We start from the raw sequence: 20,030 nt of genomic DNA, 5'->3' as shown, positions 1-20,030 counted from the left end.
GTTGCAGTGAGCCGAGAATACGCCACTGCTCTCTAGCCTGGGCTACAGAGTGAGACTCTGTCTCAAAAAAAAAAAAAAAAAGAAAAAAAAGTAATACCTTCATTAATTTACAGACTAAAAGGTGTTTCAACATCATCTTTTAATTTACTACAAACACAAAAAGGTTGCTATATTTTCTTAAAGATGTTCAATATTTTAGAATATTCAAAACATTTTCATTGATTTTCAGAAGATAAGAAAAACAACAAAGAAACGTTCTTTAGGAGGACCTTTTTAATATTTTTAATTTTTTTTCTTTTACTTATTATTATTATTTTTTTAACAGGGAATAGGAGGACTTTTAAATGCTAAGCCATGGAGAACATGACAAGAATGACTTACCTAAGAGGGGAAGAAGGACTGGATAATTGTAAGGCATCACAAATAAGTTGACACAGTTCAGTGCTGTACTGGCTTTCAAGTAACCAAAAGGATGACCAAGTTCACTATATTTTGCACTATTGCTCACGTACACCTGTTAAAAAAGGAGGAGTTAAAACTTTAATAACTTTTAAAGAATGTTATATAAACCACTGATTCAATTCAGCTTTTTAAGAAACACCTCATTTAAATTTTGGGGTCACTGTAAGTTGTTCGGCTCACCTGCCAACATGTTTGAGGAGATTTCCTTTCCAGGATAAACTGAGTCAGTGGTGAAGGTTCCAACTCATACTTGTCAAAAGGTAGTTTATCAATAACCATTGGTTCACAGTCTGTACAGGAAAACTTCACTACAGGATGAGATGTACGAGGTGGCTAAAGGGGAAAGTCTTATAATTACTATTTACATGAAATTTCAGAAACAAAACTAAGTAACGCTCATTATCAAAATTTACTCAGTTCCTCCGTTTTGCTAGTAAGAGTTTGATTTACTGGTAAAAGTAACATTAAGCTGAAATAAAATACTTGAAAATGTAATGCTGAAGTTAGGTAATATTTATAAGATAAAGACAAATACTTGAAAATCTATAGAAAACGAGAAAACTTTTTTTTTTTTTTTTTGAGACAGAGTTTTGCTCTTGTTGCCAGGCTGAAGTGCAATGGCGCCATCTCAGCTCACCGCAACCTCTGCCTCCCAGGTTCAAGGGACTCTCCTGTCTCAGCCTCCCAAGCAGCTGGGGATTATAGGTGCACGCCACCATGCTAGGCTAATTTTGTAAGAAAATGAAAATATTTTTAAGTCTTATGCTAAATTTAGTAATTGAGTATTCATTAATGTATACAGAAACTCTAGTAAAGTCTTCATTTGTAGTAATTACTTATAGAGAGTAATGACTTCCAAACTAATCATAGATCTTTATCAGTTTTTGAATATACTATATTAGATATATATTTATTTCTAATTATATAAATTATAAATGTAGGCGTGCATAACAAAATATATACCAAAGCAGTATTAAAATAGGAGGAAAAATGCCATAAATGGAACTTCTAATGTTTCCTTCCCTATTCCAGCAATTATTTTGGTAAACTCTGTAGGATACATACTCCTGTATTAGAGGTATAAAAAAATAATACTTTTTTTAAAAAGACATGTAACTCCCCTAACTACTTCTTAATAGTACTCTTCCTAAAAATCTCACCAATTATGAACAAAATGAGTTATGAGGAAATAATTTTAAATTTCATAGCTATAAAGGACTCTATTGGCCTCAGTTACTATTTATACCCTGGTGGTTCACAAATCTACTGTGTTGGGGTCAGAAGGCTCTCATTTCTCTGCTGTATCTAACTAACTACTGGACATAACCTGAATCTTCCACAGGTCCCTCAGACACAATGTGTACAATTTGTTCTTTCTCCCCCAAGCTACAACACCTGTTCTAAAAACCTAGTCGTTATTCTTGATATTTTCCCCTCATCTCCCATATTTAACTGTCACAAAGACCTGGATAAACTGGTAACACAAATTCTAAGGCACTTACCAGAACACATAAACATGGTAGGTAGTCAGTACTAGTTGCTGCCTTCTGTCAATACTACACTCTCATCTCTCTAGAAATGTATCTTCCATTTCTCACCACTTTAATTTGGGCCTTTATCAGTTCTCAGATTAGACTAGTACAATTGCTTTTTGCTTTCTTTAGTCTCTTAACTAATCAGCCCTCCTCTGATCAATCTTATGGCTGTGAAATATAAATAAAATCATATAATTTCTCTATCTGTAACTGTTCAGTGAAAGTAACAGCCAATCACCTAAAAATAGGGTCTAGACTCAGTATCACATATAAAGATCCTTGGTGATCTGGTCCCTAACTGCCTTCCCACTACCATGCCATACAGACTCCATGTTCCAGCCATGCCACGTACATATTTTCTCCCATGCATATTGCAAACAAAGTTTGGAAGAATGAGTTGGCATGTAACAACCTCTAAGAGACTTCTTCCCTCATATTCCTTCCCACTCTGTACTCCAAAAACACACCAGGCTGAGGTCCTGCCTCCTCTGGCTCTGCTCCACTCCTCCATTACAGTTGGCACACTATACTCTATTTTGTGTACATGTCTGACCTGCCCATAGATGGGTAATGTTCAAGAGGGTAAGCACTGTGTTTTACTCATGTTGTGCTACTGTGCGTAGCATGTACCTAACACACAGCTTATTGAATCAGTCCATGAAACACACTTATTCTGTGAATAAGAATACTGAGATCCAAGAAAGTGGAGGGAAAGATCCTCTAAAACTTGGTAAAGAAAATTTTGCATATATGGTTTTCTTTAATCCCCAAAACAAACCTATGAGATGGAGCTATTATCTCCATTTAACAGATGGGAAACTGAAGTTTACAAAAGATACCCAAAGGCACTGTTAATAACTAGTAGAGCCGTGATTCAAATTCATGTCTCTTGTAAATTACACTTAACTTCAGTAGCAATATTTCTTTAACATTAAAATATATAAAAATTTCAATTCCCCTAATATCCTTCCGTTCCTAAAGTTTGCCAGATCTTTCCAATATTGTTTCTTATTATTCTCTCTTCCATCATCATAATTCAACCACTTAAAATCTCTTACATGAACCAAGGGCCCTCTAGGTAATCTACTTGCCTTTCAACTCATCTCCCCCTTTTAATTTTACTGCATATAACCATCACCAAATCAATTTTTTTAAAGATGTCTGTGAAAAACATCTTTAATTGTTCTTTGAACTCCACTGTTAAAAAGCTAATATTCCTTAACCTTGCATTTAAAGTCATAAGCAATTTGATTAACTTAACAGTACTCTCAATATCCTATGTACATGTTATGATCTACCCATACTCAACTACTTGTTACTCGTCTAAACATACCTTGTTCTTTTTTACTTCCATATTTTTTTCTCAAACTATTTTCTCCTCTAATTGAGGTCCTACCTACCCTCTGTGGCTTATAAGAATTTGTGACAGACTGCTAGAGCAGCATTAATAGACAAGGGTTGTGATACTGGTTTTGGATGTCTTTCTATCATGACTCAGGTACTATATGTTCTCCAGCACATGTTAAATAAATACAACAAAATAAATAACATGACAATATTTCGTATAAATATGCTATCTGTTCTGTAAGAGTTGAAAGAGCTCCAGAAGAGAAAGTAAAATGACCAAAGAAATGGAAAGTTTCTCTATAAAGCCAGACTAAAAACTCTGACAGTTCTATCAGAAAAAAAGAAAGGTATAAAGAAGATACTTCAGTAAAATTTAGAAAACCTTAATTTCATGTACTACTTTGTTAAATCCCTGGTGAATAAAGGAAATACCACTTTACAGACTCAAAATAAAAATTATCCTGGCTGATACAGGTTTGAAGTACAAAAGGTTTCAAAAAGGGTTCACTGCAATATTATTAAAGACTGCTTAATGATCTCTGAAATACAATTCTTATTTTCTATGGGTAAAATCAAGGAGAACCACTATCATGCTCTCCCACAAAATATCCCTGAATGTCCTCACAGATACTTGGGGGAAAAAAATCTGGAAAAAAGAGTACACTAAAGATTAAATGGATATTTATTTGTATAAACGTACCCTATTAAGAATTACATAATGAATACTGGTAATTCACCATGATTTCTCAGCAAACCTCACTGTTCCTAAAAATAATTCAGGTAAAAAATCAGAAAATCTGTTCTAACTTAAACCTTCAATCTGTAACGCTCTATATAAGTAAAACCATACAAGTTAATATGTAAGTCCTAAAAGATTGCAGGCAAACTATCAAAATTATTTTCTAAACCTTTGTTTAAATCCCAAATTGTGTCCCAGAGACAAATCCTTGTTTAGAGTCCAAAGAGGAAATTTTCTACCCAGAAGCCAAGAATAAAAAACATGAGCATAGTATTAGATCCTAAAGGAAAGAGATGCCTTTTTTTCTATTACTTCATAATAAACAATACAGTACATTAAAGCAAGTAATAGGGTATCATAGCACTTTGAACATCTGTCTAATTCCCATAAATCAAATCACACCTTTGACAATAGAACTTAAAACTAACAGGAAAGGCAGCTGAATGGTCACTATTACATAGTTACAGTCTCTCTGGTACTTACTAGTGTTGGTGAATTTTGATCTGGCCAAAAAGACTCTGGAACAGGCCAATGACCTATAGGAACCCCAGTTTTAGGATTTGGTCTGACATATATGAGTTTGTGACAGCTATGCCAAGGCTGAGATCCAAAAGGCCTTGATATATCTGGCTGCCCATCTATAGCAAAGAAATTAAGACAAAGAAAGCATATATCATAAAGGGAGGGAAAAGCATAAAAAGTTAAATTATATCCATTATAGCTTAAATTAATAAAAAAGTCCTAATATTTGTTCTTTTCTAGATTTTCCTATTTTTCTTAAATGGCAGAAGACTATGACTGCTTAATATCTAGACTGGATTGTAATTCATGAGACAATAAGTGCAAATTCCAACTATGAGTTCTCCAGTTCAAAGGAGGTCCACAGCATGCTTTGTTTGACCAATTGGAACTCATAAAACACACTTTATGGTGAATATTTGTTTGATGAATGACACATTTTCTTCATCAGATGATAAGAGCAAGCACCCAATTTGCCACCTTTATCATCATATCCCAAATGTCATAAACAGTGCCAGGCACACAATAAATACTACAATAAGTATTGCAAATTGAGTATTTCTTATAAATCATTTTAACTAAAGCCAAAAAAAAAAAAAAAAAAAAACTATAAGTAAAGCTAGACCAGACCAAAACATCTACCTTTAATTTAAAATAACTTTAGCAACCAGCAACTATCTTCAACAATTCAGTTAACATTTACTAGTACCTAACTCTAAACAAAGCATTAAAATGATTTAAAAATACATTGTAACAATTCAATTTAATTTTTTTTTAAAGCAGACATGGCACAACTTATTGTTATCATCTATTCCTTCCCTATAGTACCCTCTCAGTGCCCCCATTCTTTCATCTCTATGATCTTTCTCTTCTCCCTGGTACCCGCTTTAGTGGGCCACCTATGTCAATTATCATTAAATGACTTTCTAAATCTTGAAATAGCTAACATACAATGCAGAGGGTCTCAGTTATAAGCCATTCATTGGTTCTACTATAATTCCTTACATCTACTGGTTATTGAAAATAGTTCATCATTACAGAAGCCAAGAAAAAGCCAGGTGGGACTTAGCTAGAGTTAGAAGAATCAAGCTTACTGGCAAAGCCTGGTTCCTCATTTTTGACCCACATAAACCATTTAGTTTCAGTCAGTTTGATCCCTGGTACAAAAGAAGCTAAGGAGTTAAACATCTAGGGTTGAACACTTTGGGAATTAAAGGGCATAGAAGAAGCATATATATGTTGAGAGGCAATTGTATAATACTACAAAGAAATTATAAAGTTGCTTATCTACAAATCCTTCAAAAGGCTTTTGACTCATTAAAATTTCAGGTAATAAACAATCATTAATACAAAAAGGTGATGCTACTAGACCACGATTAGTTTACCTTGATTTTCCTATTTAATCTTCCCTCTTTACCAATAGCCATTTTGTCTTAATAATTTGGCCTTGCCAATCTTAAGGCCAAATCACATTAAGTTTCAGTTCTAGTTGAATAAACAATAAAGCAAGTTTTGAATGTCTAAAAGAAAAGTGCAACAATACCTTCTACTGGGGAAGGATCTGGTCCTGCTTTTTCGAAGTTTATTACCACACCACTTTGTACTTTCTGCACCAAGGACTCCAGACACTGATTAAGCATTCTTGGAGAACACACAGAATATGAACGGCCTGAGAGATTGAAGAAGAAGAATACAGTAAACTAAGTTAGTTGCAAGAATTCCTATCTTTAGCAAGAAAAAAACAACTGTGGAGTTTCTGACAGTACTAATCAACAAAAGTTCAATGGTAAAAGTTGACTAATTTAATCATCTTATGAAAGAATGAACAAAAATCATTATTTCCAACCAACTAACAATCCCATTTTGTCAGAGTATGTAAATTTTTTCTTCTAATTGTAAATATTTGGAACATAAAATTCTTGGTCTGAATAAAACACAATGAAAACAAGTCACATATTTTACATTTTTTAGAACATATACATAAAAAAACACCCTATCTCAAACTGTTATGCAATATAATTTATCTTTAACACACATACAAACACAAATCTAATAACTGTTTCCCCAAAGTCTTATTCCTGCTTAACAAAAGCATTTCACTAAGATTTATTTATTATGTACATAGTAGATCTGTAATAACAATTTAACTAGTTCACTGGCAGTTTTTAAGTATTTTAAATATTTGCATTATAATATATAGATGGTAGTATGTGCTTTTCTGAATTTCACTTCGCTTACATATTTGGGAATTACCTGTCTTACGTGAATTCCCCTTTTGTATGTTTTAATCTATAATATTTTTGGTTCGGAAGCATTAAAAACCAGTGATTTTCTAAAAAAGGTACCAGCGAAAAGATCTTTTAAAAAGAAATTTTCACCAAAAATATCTAGACTTTGCTATACAGCACTTTAGATACTAGACATATATAGCTATTAAGAACCTGAAATATGGCTAGTCTGAATTGAAATGTATAATAAGTGTAAAATATACACGATTTTGTTGACTTAGCATGAAAAAATATAAAACATCTCAGTAATTTTAAAATATCAATTTCACATTGAAGTATTTTGGATATACTGATTTAAATAAAATATATTATTAGAATTTCATCTATTTTTAATTTTTTAAAGTGGCTACTATGAAATTTTTAATTACAGATGAAACTTGAATCAGAGTTCTATTATACAGCTCTGATCCAGACCAACACTAAAAACCTTGATAGCTAAACCTCAATCTTCGGCCAAATATTTTGCAATGTTATTTGTAGTAAACTCAATATGAAGCCCTACTCTTCTACACATTCAACCAATTATTTCAGAACACAAGCTACATTATTACATTTGACACATCAAATTAACAACTTAAAGTGATTTGTTAACAGCTACTTAGAAAAGAGAACATTGGCCAGGCGCGGTGGCTCACACCTGTAATCCCAGTACTTTGGGAGGTCGAGGCCGGTGGATCACGAGGTCAAGAGATTGAGACCATCCTGGTCAACATGGTGAAACCCCGTCTCTACTAAAAATACAAAAAATTAGCTGGGCATGGTGGTGCATGCCTGTAATCCCAGCTACTCAGGAGGCTGAGGCAGAAGAATTGCCTGAACCCGGGAGGCGGAGGTTGCGGTGGGCCGAGATCACGCCATTGCACTCCAGCCTGGGTAACAAGAGCAAAACTCCGTCTCAAAAAAAAAAAAAAAAGAAAAGAGAACATTATGGATAATGGTGATTCAAATCTTCAAAGTAAGCTTTACTTGCAAAAACAAGTATCATATAACAAACAAGTTAACTGTATAAAATAATGATGATTATAACCTTAACAATATATACCAATGACTGAGTATCTATGTGCCTGGCACTCCTTCAATCATTTTATGATATTCATTTCTTTAACCACAGCAACAATTGCATGGGTTATTTTCCCTATCTTACAAATGAGAAAACTAAGGCACAGAGAGGCTAACTTTTTCAAGTTAGTATAGTGGTCAACAGCTACAATTCAAACCCTTACAGGGCATCAGAAACTATTCTGGATATCCTTTGTCCCCTGGAAATCCTCTGTTAATTTGAAATCGGTACTTAAAATAGAACATCTATATGAAGTTCATGCTTATTTGAAAGAATTGGTAAATTTAAATTTTTTTCCTAAGTCATTAATTTAAGTACACACAAAAAGCAATCCATAAAAAGGCTGACCATCTTTACATGCAAAATATTAGAAGTTTACATAAAAGTTGAGTATCTTATTTCATGAAATTTAAGCATATTTCTAAGAGGTCATTAAAAAGCAAAAATTGTACAGTACATAAACTATGACAATTATCTCTGCTCTCCTAAGTTGTGTCATCAATTATTAGGAGAATATAGGCAAATCAATTACTATCTTCAAATGAAATAAAATTACTAATCAGTATATTTTACAAAAATTAGAGAAAAAGAATGAGTAATTTGGCAAATAAAAATCTATTAATTATTTTAAAAGTAAAGAGAAATGGCAAATTTTGTTTTCTTTACAAAGTGAGCCTATGTCCTACATAATGTTCCTTATGTGTACTTGTTGTCTGTGTCAAAACTCACTTCTTGAAATATACAACACTTTGTGCTAACACATAAATTTTCTAGGATCACTAATTATACTTGTGAAAAAAGTCTATTAGTACACACCTTCAAGTTAAGAAGCTGTCTAACTTTGGGTTGTGTAGAGTCCACAAAAAAAGTCAAACAAAATACAGTGAGTTTAAAGGCAGTATTAGCATCTTAGTCAAATAGAGAAGAGGGAAATGAACATTTCTAAGTTGATTAACAGTCCTTATAGAGGCTATGGAAATTAAATGTATTTAATCTAGAAATATCTAATTTTTATGAAATACTTTTTAAATTCTTGATATAGTCAACAACATGTCTATTACACATTTTAAAATTTGCTATCATCCTTGAACCTCCCCCAAACCTCTCCCCAGTGTACCACCTCAGTCCTTGGCACAGCCATTCATCTTCAGTGGTTCAGACCAACTGAATCATCAGGAAACATCCTTGATTGCTTCTTCCCTTATTGTCCTCATCCCTGGTTCTCTTTTGCATTAGGCCACCTCTCACCACCTCCAAAGCTAGCATTCTAGAACAAAGTACTACTACTATCTCTTACTAGTCTTCCTCCTGCTTTTATTCTTGCCACTCTATATTCTCATCTAACAGCTGAAGTGGTATTTCACAAATAGAAATCAGAGGTCACCTCCTATAAAAAGCCTTCAAAGGGTTTCCTATCATACTTGGAAAATTAAAAAATATTTATTGTAGCCTAAAGAGCCATTCAATATTTGGCCCGTCTACCTCTCTAAACTTACTTATTATTCTATTCCTCCCTATGCAAGCTCCAGCCATGCCCGCCTTCCTGCTGCTTCCAAATACATAAAGAGCATGTCCCTTCCCTTGTCATTTCCTCTGCCTAGATATTTGTGTTAATTACCTCCATTATTCAGGTCTCGGCTGAAATGTTACCTCCTCAGAAGAAAACTTAGGTACAATATTCTTTCTCTGCCTCAAGTTAGTCTCTATTCCCTTACTCTGGTTTGTCTTCATAGTAGGTAGCACTCTACTGTCTACAATAGTAGTAGGTAGTACTACTATAAAATATCTTTTATTTATTTTACATGATTATCTATCACTCAGTACAAAGATGCAAGCTTTCTATTGTTCCTGCTGTACTCCCAACACCTAGAACAGTTATTTGGCATAGAGTAGATGCTTACAATGACTATAATTATGCAATTTAAAAATACATAGAAAGAAATATATTATTATTTTGGCAATATAGGTGAATTTATTCCAATATTTCCTTAGTGAACATGAATTACTCTATAATGGGAAAAATGTTCACAAATACACACATAAACAATTATTGTTAACACTAAGTTTTAAAAATGCAGTGATTACATATTTGGATATGTAATCATCAGTGGGTACTATCTTTTTTGTTCTTTCTACTTTTCTAGTGTTCCCCAAAATTTTCTTTCGTGAACATTTCTTAAGAAAGAACACACATTCAGAAATATGAAAAGGTGAGTGACATTTGAGCAGCTTACCCTTACTGCTAGTAAGAGCATGAAAAAGGGCAAATAAACTATCACATCAGTAAGGATTTAGAATGTATATTTAGGGAAGTCTTCCTCATTTCTTGACTAAGATTTCTGTATCATTGAAAGGTATTACCAAGGATGACTTTGGAACTTCTTCTCTGGAGATGTTCCTTTCAAAGAATAAACAAAGTAACTTTAGTATATTGCCTTTTTTTTTCTTTTGAGACAGAGTCTCGCTCTGTCTCAGGCTGGAGTGCAATAGCACCATCTTGTTCACTGCAACCTCTGACTTTCTGGTTCAAGCAATTCTCCTGCCTCAGCCTCCCAAGTAGCTGGGATTACAGGCATGCACTACCATACCCAGCTAATTTTTGTATTTTTTTTTTTAGTAGAGATAGGGTTTAACCATGTTGATCAGGCCAGACTGGTCTCAAACTCCTGGCCTCATGATCTGCCCACCTCAGCCTCCCAAAGCGTTGGGATTACAGGCGTGAGCCACCGCGCCCAGCCTGTCTTTTTAAGTATGTTATTGGCAAGGGTATTAACTGCTACATGATGTCTTAAGATTCTTTTCAGACTCTTTGATTATACCACTTACTTCACTTCAAACTCTGAATATTCCTGATCCTAGATATGAAAGTTATAGAACAACTAAGTTCCAAATCATCATAATTCTAAGTTCAAACTAAGTAATTCATAGCAAAGAATTTCCAGTGTGAAAACATTACAGCCTGCAAGGCTTTCAGAATCTGTTAAGTAAAATCCCTAGAGTTTAAAAAAAATTTTTTTAAAAATCAGAATTTTAAACAAGGGGGCCAGTTCAAAGCTGGAAACTAAAATTTCATGAATATAAATGTGCACCCTCCCACAGAAAAAAACAGGACTGTCACTGAAAAATATTATCTATATAAAGAGAATTGTTACTAGTTAATTTTCAAATTTAGATGACAGGTTGTCCCTATAAAAATTACATACATCTCTTTTTTACCCTTTGTTAATTAAATTGTGAAGGCATTACAGAAGTTCACCAAAAGCATTTCTGTAAAATGAAGGCATTTAATGACGTGAATAAGTTTTCTAACTTATCTATTTCACACACCTGTGTAAAGTTAATCCCTTTTTGTCTGTGAATTTTGCAGATTTCCAAAACTCATAGAATTTTAGAAAAAAATGCACCTTAAATATGAATTAGAACTTATATTTTCTCTTATGTAGCTGGCTATGATGAATCTCATCAGAGCACCAACTGTGTCTGAAGACTATATAAAAGGCCCTTATCATAAGCAAAATAGTGGAATGCTAGGCTTGCATTTAATATCAAAAAATTTGATATTAAAAATCTTTTAATAAAATTCTCAGGTAAGAACTGAAATGCTTCATAAAAGCAAAAATGCCACATCTGTCTTATTGACTACTGAAAGCCAAAAGCATGGAACAATACTTGGTACGCAGTAAGCACGTAATACATACCTATATAAAATTAATCCACCTGTTAGCCAATTCTACATTAAATAAGTTCTGAGTTGACTACATATTCTATTTCAAGATTTCCCTTGATGTTCACTTAGCATAGTACCTATCTAATCTGATGTACAAATGAAAGAGAAGCTGGATAAGACCTCACTTCCTGTTTCCTTTAACCTATCAATCTACTTGCTTCTGGGAAAAATTGCACTTAATCAAGCATATCCGATGACATATACAGAGATGATTCTCAAAACATTTTTTGCAAAAAATAATGCTATGGTATTCCTAAAGCATTGGCAATCTTTGTAGGTAAGAAAATATGACTTAACAGCATACTAGTATGTTCTATACAAGTAAAAAAAAATTACCATTCCTTGTCAAATCCAATAGTAACCACATTCTATTCAAATGAAGATCATAGACCATTATCAATAAATGTGGCGTTAAAACCACATATGCCTATTAATTCCTAATATTAACTTGTTAAATAAAAACAAACATGGAGTTTTTGAAATGTACATTTTAAAACATTCAGATAAAATCTGTTTTAAAGTTACTGAATTACTGCCAGCAAAAAACTTACCGCCTGTCACTTCACACATTGGTGTGATTGCAGAGTCATCTAAAGGCACACCTGTCAACTGTTCTGATTCTACTGACATGGTGCCAGGCAACCGCAACACTAATGCAAAGAGTCTCTGATCCCAACGAAAAGGTTCCTTGGTCAATTCACTTCCAGGCAAAGGAGAATTAAGAGGTAAATGGAGCTGAAAGCAGGGGAAGAAAAACAGTAATAAGAATTCCACAGGCTATTTTTTTCAAAAAGCCTACTTTAATTACACTTATGTTAAAACTGCATCAACTCTCCTATCACTTGAAAAGCAAGCTCAAATATGAAAGCTTATTCAGACATAGCTACTGTTACTTTAATTTTCTTAAATTTACTTTGAAGATACAGACTGAAAAAAATCTGTATTGTTGGAATGAATTTCAGATTTAGACTCAATCACTGGGTGCTGAACTGCTTCCAAATAAATCACTTCATTTAATCATTAAAACAACCCTGTGATAGATGTGTTATTATTATTTTCTTTTTTTGAGATGGAGTCTCAGTCTCTGTCACCCAGGCTGGAGTGCAGTGGAATGATCTCAGCTCATAGCAACCTCCACCTCCCAGTTCAAACAATTCTCATGCCTCAGCCTCCCAAGTAGCTGGGATTCCGGGCACATACCACCATGCCCAGCTAATTTTTGTATTTTTAGTAGAGACAGGGTTTTGCCATGTTGGCCAGGCTGGTCTCAAACTCCTGACCTCAAGTGATCTACCTGCCTTGGCCTCCCAAAGTACTGGGATTACAGGCAAGAGCCACCATACCTGGCCTTATTATTATTTTCTAAATGTAAAAGAATGGACCTCAGAAAAATGATTTGGCCTCCTGTGTCCAAAGTCAGTGCTTTTTTTTTTTTTTTTTTTTTTTTAAATTACACTACAGCAGTCTCAAACATCTTTACAGTACTTTATAATTTTAAATATGGTTCATTTTATACAAGAAACATTCTCAAAGCATTTGTAGAAGAGTAAATTTTGTCACTCTAATTACATTTTAAACGTAGTGATTCTTACCATATCTAAGTAAATGTAGAGAGGTTTGGCGGTTTTTGTGTGTGTTGCACGTTTTATCAATAATAGATGTTTCTTCCCTTAGACCTGCTAAGTTAGAATCTTTTCTGAGATTCTTAAGCATCTTAAGACGCTTTAAATGACTATTAACTGGCCTTTTATAACAACAGAGTAACAGTGTACAAACAGAATACACATATTCATCTCAGTATCACTCAATGAGGATGACCAGACACTATGTTTCTCATGACATGATGCAGTAAGAAGTTCACAACATCAACTATAAAGGATTCTTACACACACAAAAAAAGAAGAAAAGAAAAAGATTGAACCTGAATTGAATCAAGCCTTTAGTTCTAACCACCAGCTAGCAGGGAATAGTGAGGATATAGGATCAAGTTAAATATCAACACAAGGGAGCAATCAGTCAAATCCAGAATGTGGGACATTATACAGGACACATGACCTGGTTTTTCCAATAAATCGGTGGTATGAAAAAGCAAAGGGAGGGGAATTTGAGGAGTTGCAACTGTTATAAAAGAAAAAAGCAAAGATTTTTGAGACAATCAGGAAATTCTGAAATTATGTCACTATAACTGTTAATAATATTTTAAGTATGATAACGGTATTTAAGTATACGGTACTTAGGAAAGCAAAAATCCTTACCACTTACAAATTTTTTAAAAATAAAGTCTGGAATCACTTTAGGGCTTTTTTCCTACAACTACTGGAGTATATTTTTATACAGAACATGCTTTAAAATGATCACTTCCTAATTGTCATTGTTTATACTGATTTATTCACAAAGCAAGACCTAACTGTGTTGTATACAGCCTTTGTAAATCTCACACAGAGAAGATTTCCAAACTTGATGGGGATTGAAGTCATTCTACACTAAAATAGGCTCAAGTTTCTTCATTGACTTACATCAAACCATTAAAAAAAGAATCCAATTCTATTCTAGAAGAGTTTTCCTAGTGAAGCTATGCTATACTGGCAACTCTCTTCAAAAGATTCATGCCATGAGAATATGCTGCAAGACTCTTCATCAAGATCAGCCAAGATTTTGCGACTTTGGACAGGAGTCATGAGCTCTTTCTCTGGCATGCAAGGCAGAAGGCAGAAGCAACAGAGAAGGAATGCTGAAGAAATCTGGACCAGGATATTCTCGTGGAAGGTGTCCCAGCCTCAGAGGCTCTGTGACAATTGTAAACAGCTCAGGAACTCCAGGCCCTTACTGCTATTACCAAACCCTGACAAAAGATAAGCAAGCACTATTTACTTCATCTCCTTTTACCCCAGACCAACCAACTACCTTTGTATTTGGGAAACACAGCAACCAAGTGCTTGGTCATTTTCTCTCTAATATCACAGAAATGTCAAAGCACCAGTGGTATTGCCTGAAGTTTCAACTGCTAAGTTTCAACAGCTAATGCAGCTGATTTGCAGAATAATGGATACATGGAACTGTCTTGAGAATCTGGGGGATAATAGGCACTGTGCGGAACACACACACAGACATACACATTCCCCTAATCATGAGCACCTGCAACACAGACAATATAAAATGAAATAAATGGCCTTTGGCTGTACAATGTTAAATCTAGAATGAATTTCAAATATATTGAAAAAAAAAAAAAAACAGCAAGGGTCACAGCATATTCTAAGCATTTTATACATAGCTATATCAATTTTATAAACTTTAAGCTAATTTTTATTTATTTTTCTACTGCTTCTCATTTCTCCCTCCTCAAATCACCACCAACCTCTCAAAATAAAAAAAAATAAAAAAAATAAAAGGGCGGGGGGGAATCCACTATAGTTGAAATGAATTAGTAAAATAAGAGCCAATGGCAGGCAAACAGAAACAGGAAAAAGATTAAAATCTGAAGGAAAAATCTCAGGAGAATTGACTTACTCCAAATTTAAGTTTACAGTTGAAATTCCAGGAATGTCTTAAAAATCAAAGGGGGTGGGGAGGTCTTCCCGAATATATGGACTTTGAGAATCAAGAAAAATTGCACATTAGAAAAATGTGCAACAAACATAGACAATTCCCCAAAGCAAAAAATGGGTGATAAGGATACCTAAAGGGAAATCCATGACATATAAACATGTAGAAAGATGTTCAAATACCCTAGTTAACAGATAACATGAATTCAATTATTGATGAGATACCATTTCATATCCAGTGAGATTAGCCAAAATTTTTAAAGTTTGACAATACGAAGTGACAACAAGAATATAAAGCAATAGGAACTCTCCAACACTTCTGGTGAGCCTATAATTATAATACTATTTGGAGAACAATTTGATAGTATCAAGCTAAACATGAGCATACCTTAAAACCCAACAATGTCACCTCCTAGACGAACTCTCATATATTTATATAAGATGTCTAAAAATAAAATAAAAATAAAAACTGACTACAGCATTATTTGAAACAGAGGAAAACTGGAAACAATTCAGAAGTTCAATAAGGGAATCAATAAATAAACTGCAGTCTGTTCACATACCACATTTGAAATGAATAAACTAGAACTCTTAACATCCAACATGGATAGATCTCAAAACAATGTTTTTTTGGGTAATATAACATACACACATATAAGAACATATATCCAGAATGCACAGCTTAACAAATTTTCACAAGTTGAATGCCTTCCTGATTTTGAACTTTATATAAATGGAGTATTGTCTCTTTGGTTTATGCCTTCTTTCATCGTTGTAAAGGTGACAGTCACCTATATGACTACACAGAATGGTAGATCGTTCATTCCTATTGCCAAAGTACTTATCTGTGAACCATAATTTATTTTTATTTCTTAGAGACAAGGTCATGTTCTGTCACCGAGGCTGGAATGAGGTCACATGGTCATAATTCACTGCACCCTCGAACTCCTAGACTCAAAAGATCTTCCTGCCTCAGCCACCCAAGCAGATAGGACTACAGGCACGTGCCACCACACTCAGCTCACTTTTTAATATTTTGTAGAAAAGGGATCTCATCAGTCTGGTCTCAAACTCCATAATTTATCCTTTTGAATTGTTTGGATATATTATGAATAGTGTAACCATGTACATGTCTTTGTGGAAAATATATGTATGCATTCTGTTGAGTATATACCTGGTTGTAGAATTGCTGGGTGTATTTACTTTCATCAGATAATGCCACAGTTTTCCAAAGTAGTTATTCCGATTTATATTCCCATAACAGTCTATGAGAGAACCAGTTGCTCTGTATCTCCTTCATCAACACTTAGTTTTAGCTGTCTTTTTCATGTTAGCCACTTTGGGGTGTGTGCGTGTGTGTGTGTGTGTGTATGTGAGAGAGAGAGAGAGAGAGAGAGAGAGAGAGAGTGTGTGTGCGTGTGCATGCAGTGGTGTCTTAGTTGGGTTTTAATTTCCCTGATGTCTATGGAAGTGGAATACCTTTTCATACACTTATTGGCCATTTCAATGTGCTCTTCTGTGAAGTGCCTGTTAGTCTTCTGCTTATTATTTTTTATTGGGTTGCCTAGCTTTCTTATTGATTTGGAGGACTGTTAATCTATTCCAGATGAGTCTTTTATTGCACGGATTCCCAAATCCGTGGCCTGTTAGGAATGGGGCCGCACAGCAGGAGGTGAGCAGGGGGCAAGCAAGCATTACCGCCTGAGCTCCACCTCCTGTCAGATCAACAGTGGCATTAGATTCTCATAGGAGTATGAACTCTATTGTGAACTGCACATACAAGCAATCCAGGTTGTGTGCTTCTTATGAGAATCTAACTAATGCCTGATAATCTGAGGTGGAACAGTTAGTTTCATTCCAAAACCACAGCCACCCATGTCCACAGAAAAATTCTCTTCCAGGAAACCAGTCCTTGGTGCCAAAAAGGTTGGGCATCACTGCTTTATTGGATATATTATAGTATTGCAAATATCTTCTCCTACTCTGTTACCTCTTCCATTATTTCAGTAGTATCTTTGGATAAACAGAATTTATCTTAATATATTTTTCCTTTCACAGTTAGTACTTTCTGTCTCCTCAAAGATAATGAAGATGTTCTCCCATGTTTTATTCTTCTTTTTTTTTTGAAACGGAGTCTTGCTCTGTCACCAGGCTAGACTGCAGTAGTGCAATCTCAGCTCACTTCAACCTCCCCCTCCCAGATTCAAGTGATTCTCCTGCTCCAGCCTCCTGAGTAGCTGGGACTACAGGTATGCACCATCATGCTCAGAGAATTTTTTATATTTTACTAGAAAAGGGGTTTCACCATGTTGGCCAGGATGGTCTCAAACTCCTGATCTCATGATCCGTCCACCTCGGCCTTCCAAAGTGCTGGGATTACGTGCATGAGCCACCACGCCCGGCCTCCCATTTTTTCTTCTAAAAGCTTATTATAAACCTGAAATATATCTGAAATTGAGTTTGGAATATGGTCCAAAATAGGGACAAAGACATATTTTTTTTCCCCAAATGGAGATCCAATTGACATAGGCCATCCTTTCTATGCTGCACTAGAATGTCACCTCTTATATTGGGTGACTATACACCTGAGTCTATTTCTGTGTCAAAAACTGTATTACATGGAAGAAAAAAAAAGGCGAGATGCAAAATGATGCACAGAATAGCATCTCTAGGCACTGTTAAACAATGTTTAGAATAGTTTTATATATTACATGCTAATGTACACTACATTACATGCTAATGTAATGTTTCCAGGCTCATGTAGTAAAAATAAGAAAATGTGGACTAAATGACTATAAATCAAATTCACAATTGTTGATTATGTGAAGGGAAAGGAGGAGGAAAGTGACACTGAGTAGGTGAACAAGGGAGACTATACACTACCATCTGCAATGTTCTTTCATTTATTGCATTCTTAAAAATCCAAAACACAAAGAATAGAACAAGGCAAATATGGCAGAAACTTTTATTATTTACTTATTTGAGATGAAGTCTTGCTCTGTTGCACCCAGGCTGAAATGCAGTGGCATGATCTCAGCTCACTGTAAACTCTGACTCCTGGGTTCAACTGATTCTCCTGCCTCAGCCTCCCGAGTAGCTGGGATTATGGGCACCTGCCACCACACCCGGCTAATTTTTTGTATTTTTAGTACAGATGGGGTTTCATCATGTTAGTCAGGCTGTTCTCGAACTCCTGACCTCAGGTGATCCACCCGCCTCGGCCTCCCAAAGTGCTGGAATTACAAGGAATGAGCTACTGCGCCTGTCCGGCAGAAACTTTTATATTCCTTATTCTTATCTAAAGCACTGAAACATAGTAATATGAAGATAATTGTCAAAAGCCAGTAAATTGTTCATTCAAGTAGTTATCTATACCTCTTTTATAACAATGTCATTATTTTATACAAAACCAAAGACAAGAAAACTTCATATATGCCTCAGCTCAACAAGAGAAAGATTAAATACAGTAATTACTAACTCCAAAGCTCAGACATTCATAAGGACCCCTAACAAAGAGTTCTTCTTGATCAGCCATTAAAATACACTGCAAGAAGGCAGACTAATTCCTGAAAACCATACATGGATTCGTTCATCATTTTTTTACGTACCTACTAAATATTAGTCATATTTAGGCTTTGAGGATTTAAAGATAAGGAATAAAATACTACACCCAGTACTGTAAGAGTTCTCAAGAGAGGATCATGTTCCTGAAGGAATCTGTCTCAGAGATGTATTTAAAGATAAGCCAACACACAGAAAGAAGAAAACTGAGAATCACAGTGCTAGCTAACAAAATACTTAATAGGATTTTTATTTCTGAACACTAGATGGTATGAGTTTTATAAGAGCTATTTTCCGAAACTTAATTCCAAGAAACTCTAGTATGAGTATTCAAATGGAAGTGTCTGAGTTAATGATGCTTTAAAGAAAACTAGCCATTAATAACAATAATACTTTTATGGTGGTTACTATCAGATGCCACAAGTTATTCTAAACTCTTTATATAGATATATATTCATTTAACTCACAAAATAAATGAGATGGGCACTATTATAATCCTCACTTAGGAATGATAAGCAGCTTCAGGACTTGTTAGAAGGTACACAGTAAGTAGTGAGGAAACAGAATGCAAACCCAGGTAAGTCCGGCTCTTAAACAATGTATTATACTGCCTAATCAGGAGTGGAAATATAATCTGCATTTTTTAAAAGAAGTCAAATGTTAAATTGTTATTAAAAAATTTTATTCAATGAAAAAAGAAAACGTTTATTATAAAAATAACCACTTTTAGAAAAAATTTTTAATTGATTTATCAATCTGGTGATTTCAAGTCCCTAACTAATACATCTTATAAACTGTAGGTTGTTTTTATAATGCATAGTCCTATGCTTTTCCCCCAGTTACTCTTGATACAAAGGAGTGGCAATATTTTTCTGCCTCTTGCTTTTCCCTTTCATTTCTTGAAACACGGGCAATAACAACAGACAACAATAGCTACATATTCCAAACACTTAATATGTGCCAAGCCCCATTCTATGAGCTTTACATACAAGACTTATAACAAGTAAATGTGCCCTTTTTAGAGATGAACTATAATACAAGACTGTATTAGGAGACATCTGTTTGGAGAACACACTCAAGTAACCCATGCTACATAATCAAGCCTAGAACATCTATGAAGGGAAGACTGCAAATTTTAAGAATTGGATAAACCATGTGTGTTTCAATAATATAGTAATTTTCTCATAACCATGATATTAGAATTTTTATAAAATTATACTGGGCAAAGCTTCAGTATAATGGACTAATAA

At 34.5% G+C, this 20,030-nt stretch overlaps 1 protein-coding gene across 2 annotated transcripts in view; it reads right to left on the bottom strand.

Annotated features, from left to right (window-relative positions):
- INTS6 (integrator complex subunit 6) overlaps positions 1–20,030 on the bottom strand; it is a 90,898-nt gene that overhangs the window by 20,374 nt on the left and 50,494 nt on the right. For both annotated transcript variants that reach the window (XM_032294568.1, XM_032294569.1), the window contains 5 exons: positions 12,229–12,412; positions 6,146–6,271; positions 4,567–4,721; positions 643–795; positions 382–514 (listed from right to left, as the gene is read on the bottom strand). In XM_032294568.1, coding sequence (XP_032150459.1) covers positions 382–514; positions 643–795; positions 4,567–4,721; positions 6,146–6,271; positions 12,229–12,412 — 751 coding nt within the window. The remainder of the gene's footprint in view (positions 1–381; positions 515–642; positions 796–4,566; positions 4,722–6,145; positions 6,272–12,228; positions 12,413–20,030) is intronic.

Source organism: Sapajus apella, unplaced genomic scaffold, assembly GCF_009761245.1.
Source record: "Sapajus apella isolate SASKATOON/1434 unplaced genomic scaffold, GSC_monkey_1.0 scaffold32, whole genome shotgun sequence".
NCBI lineage: Eukaryota > Metazoa > Chordata > Mammalia > Primates > Cebidae > Sapajus > Sapajus apella.
Note: the sequence above shows the minus strand (reverse complement) of the source record. Positions and strands in the feature narration are given on the sequence as shown.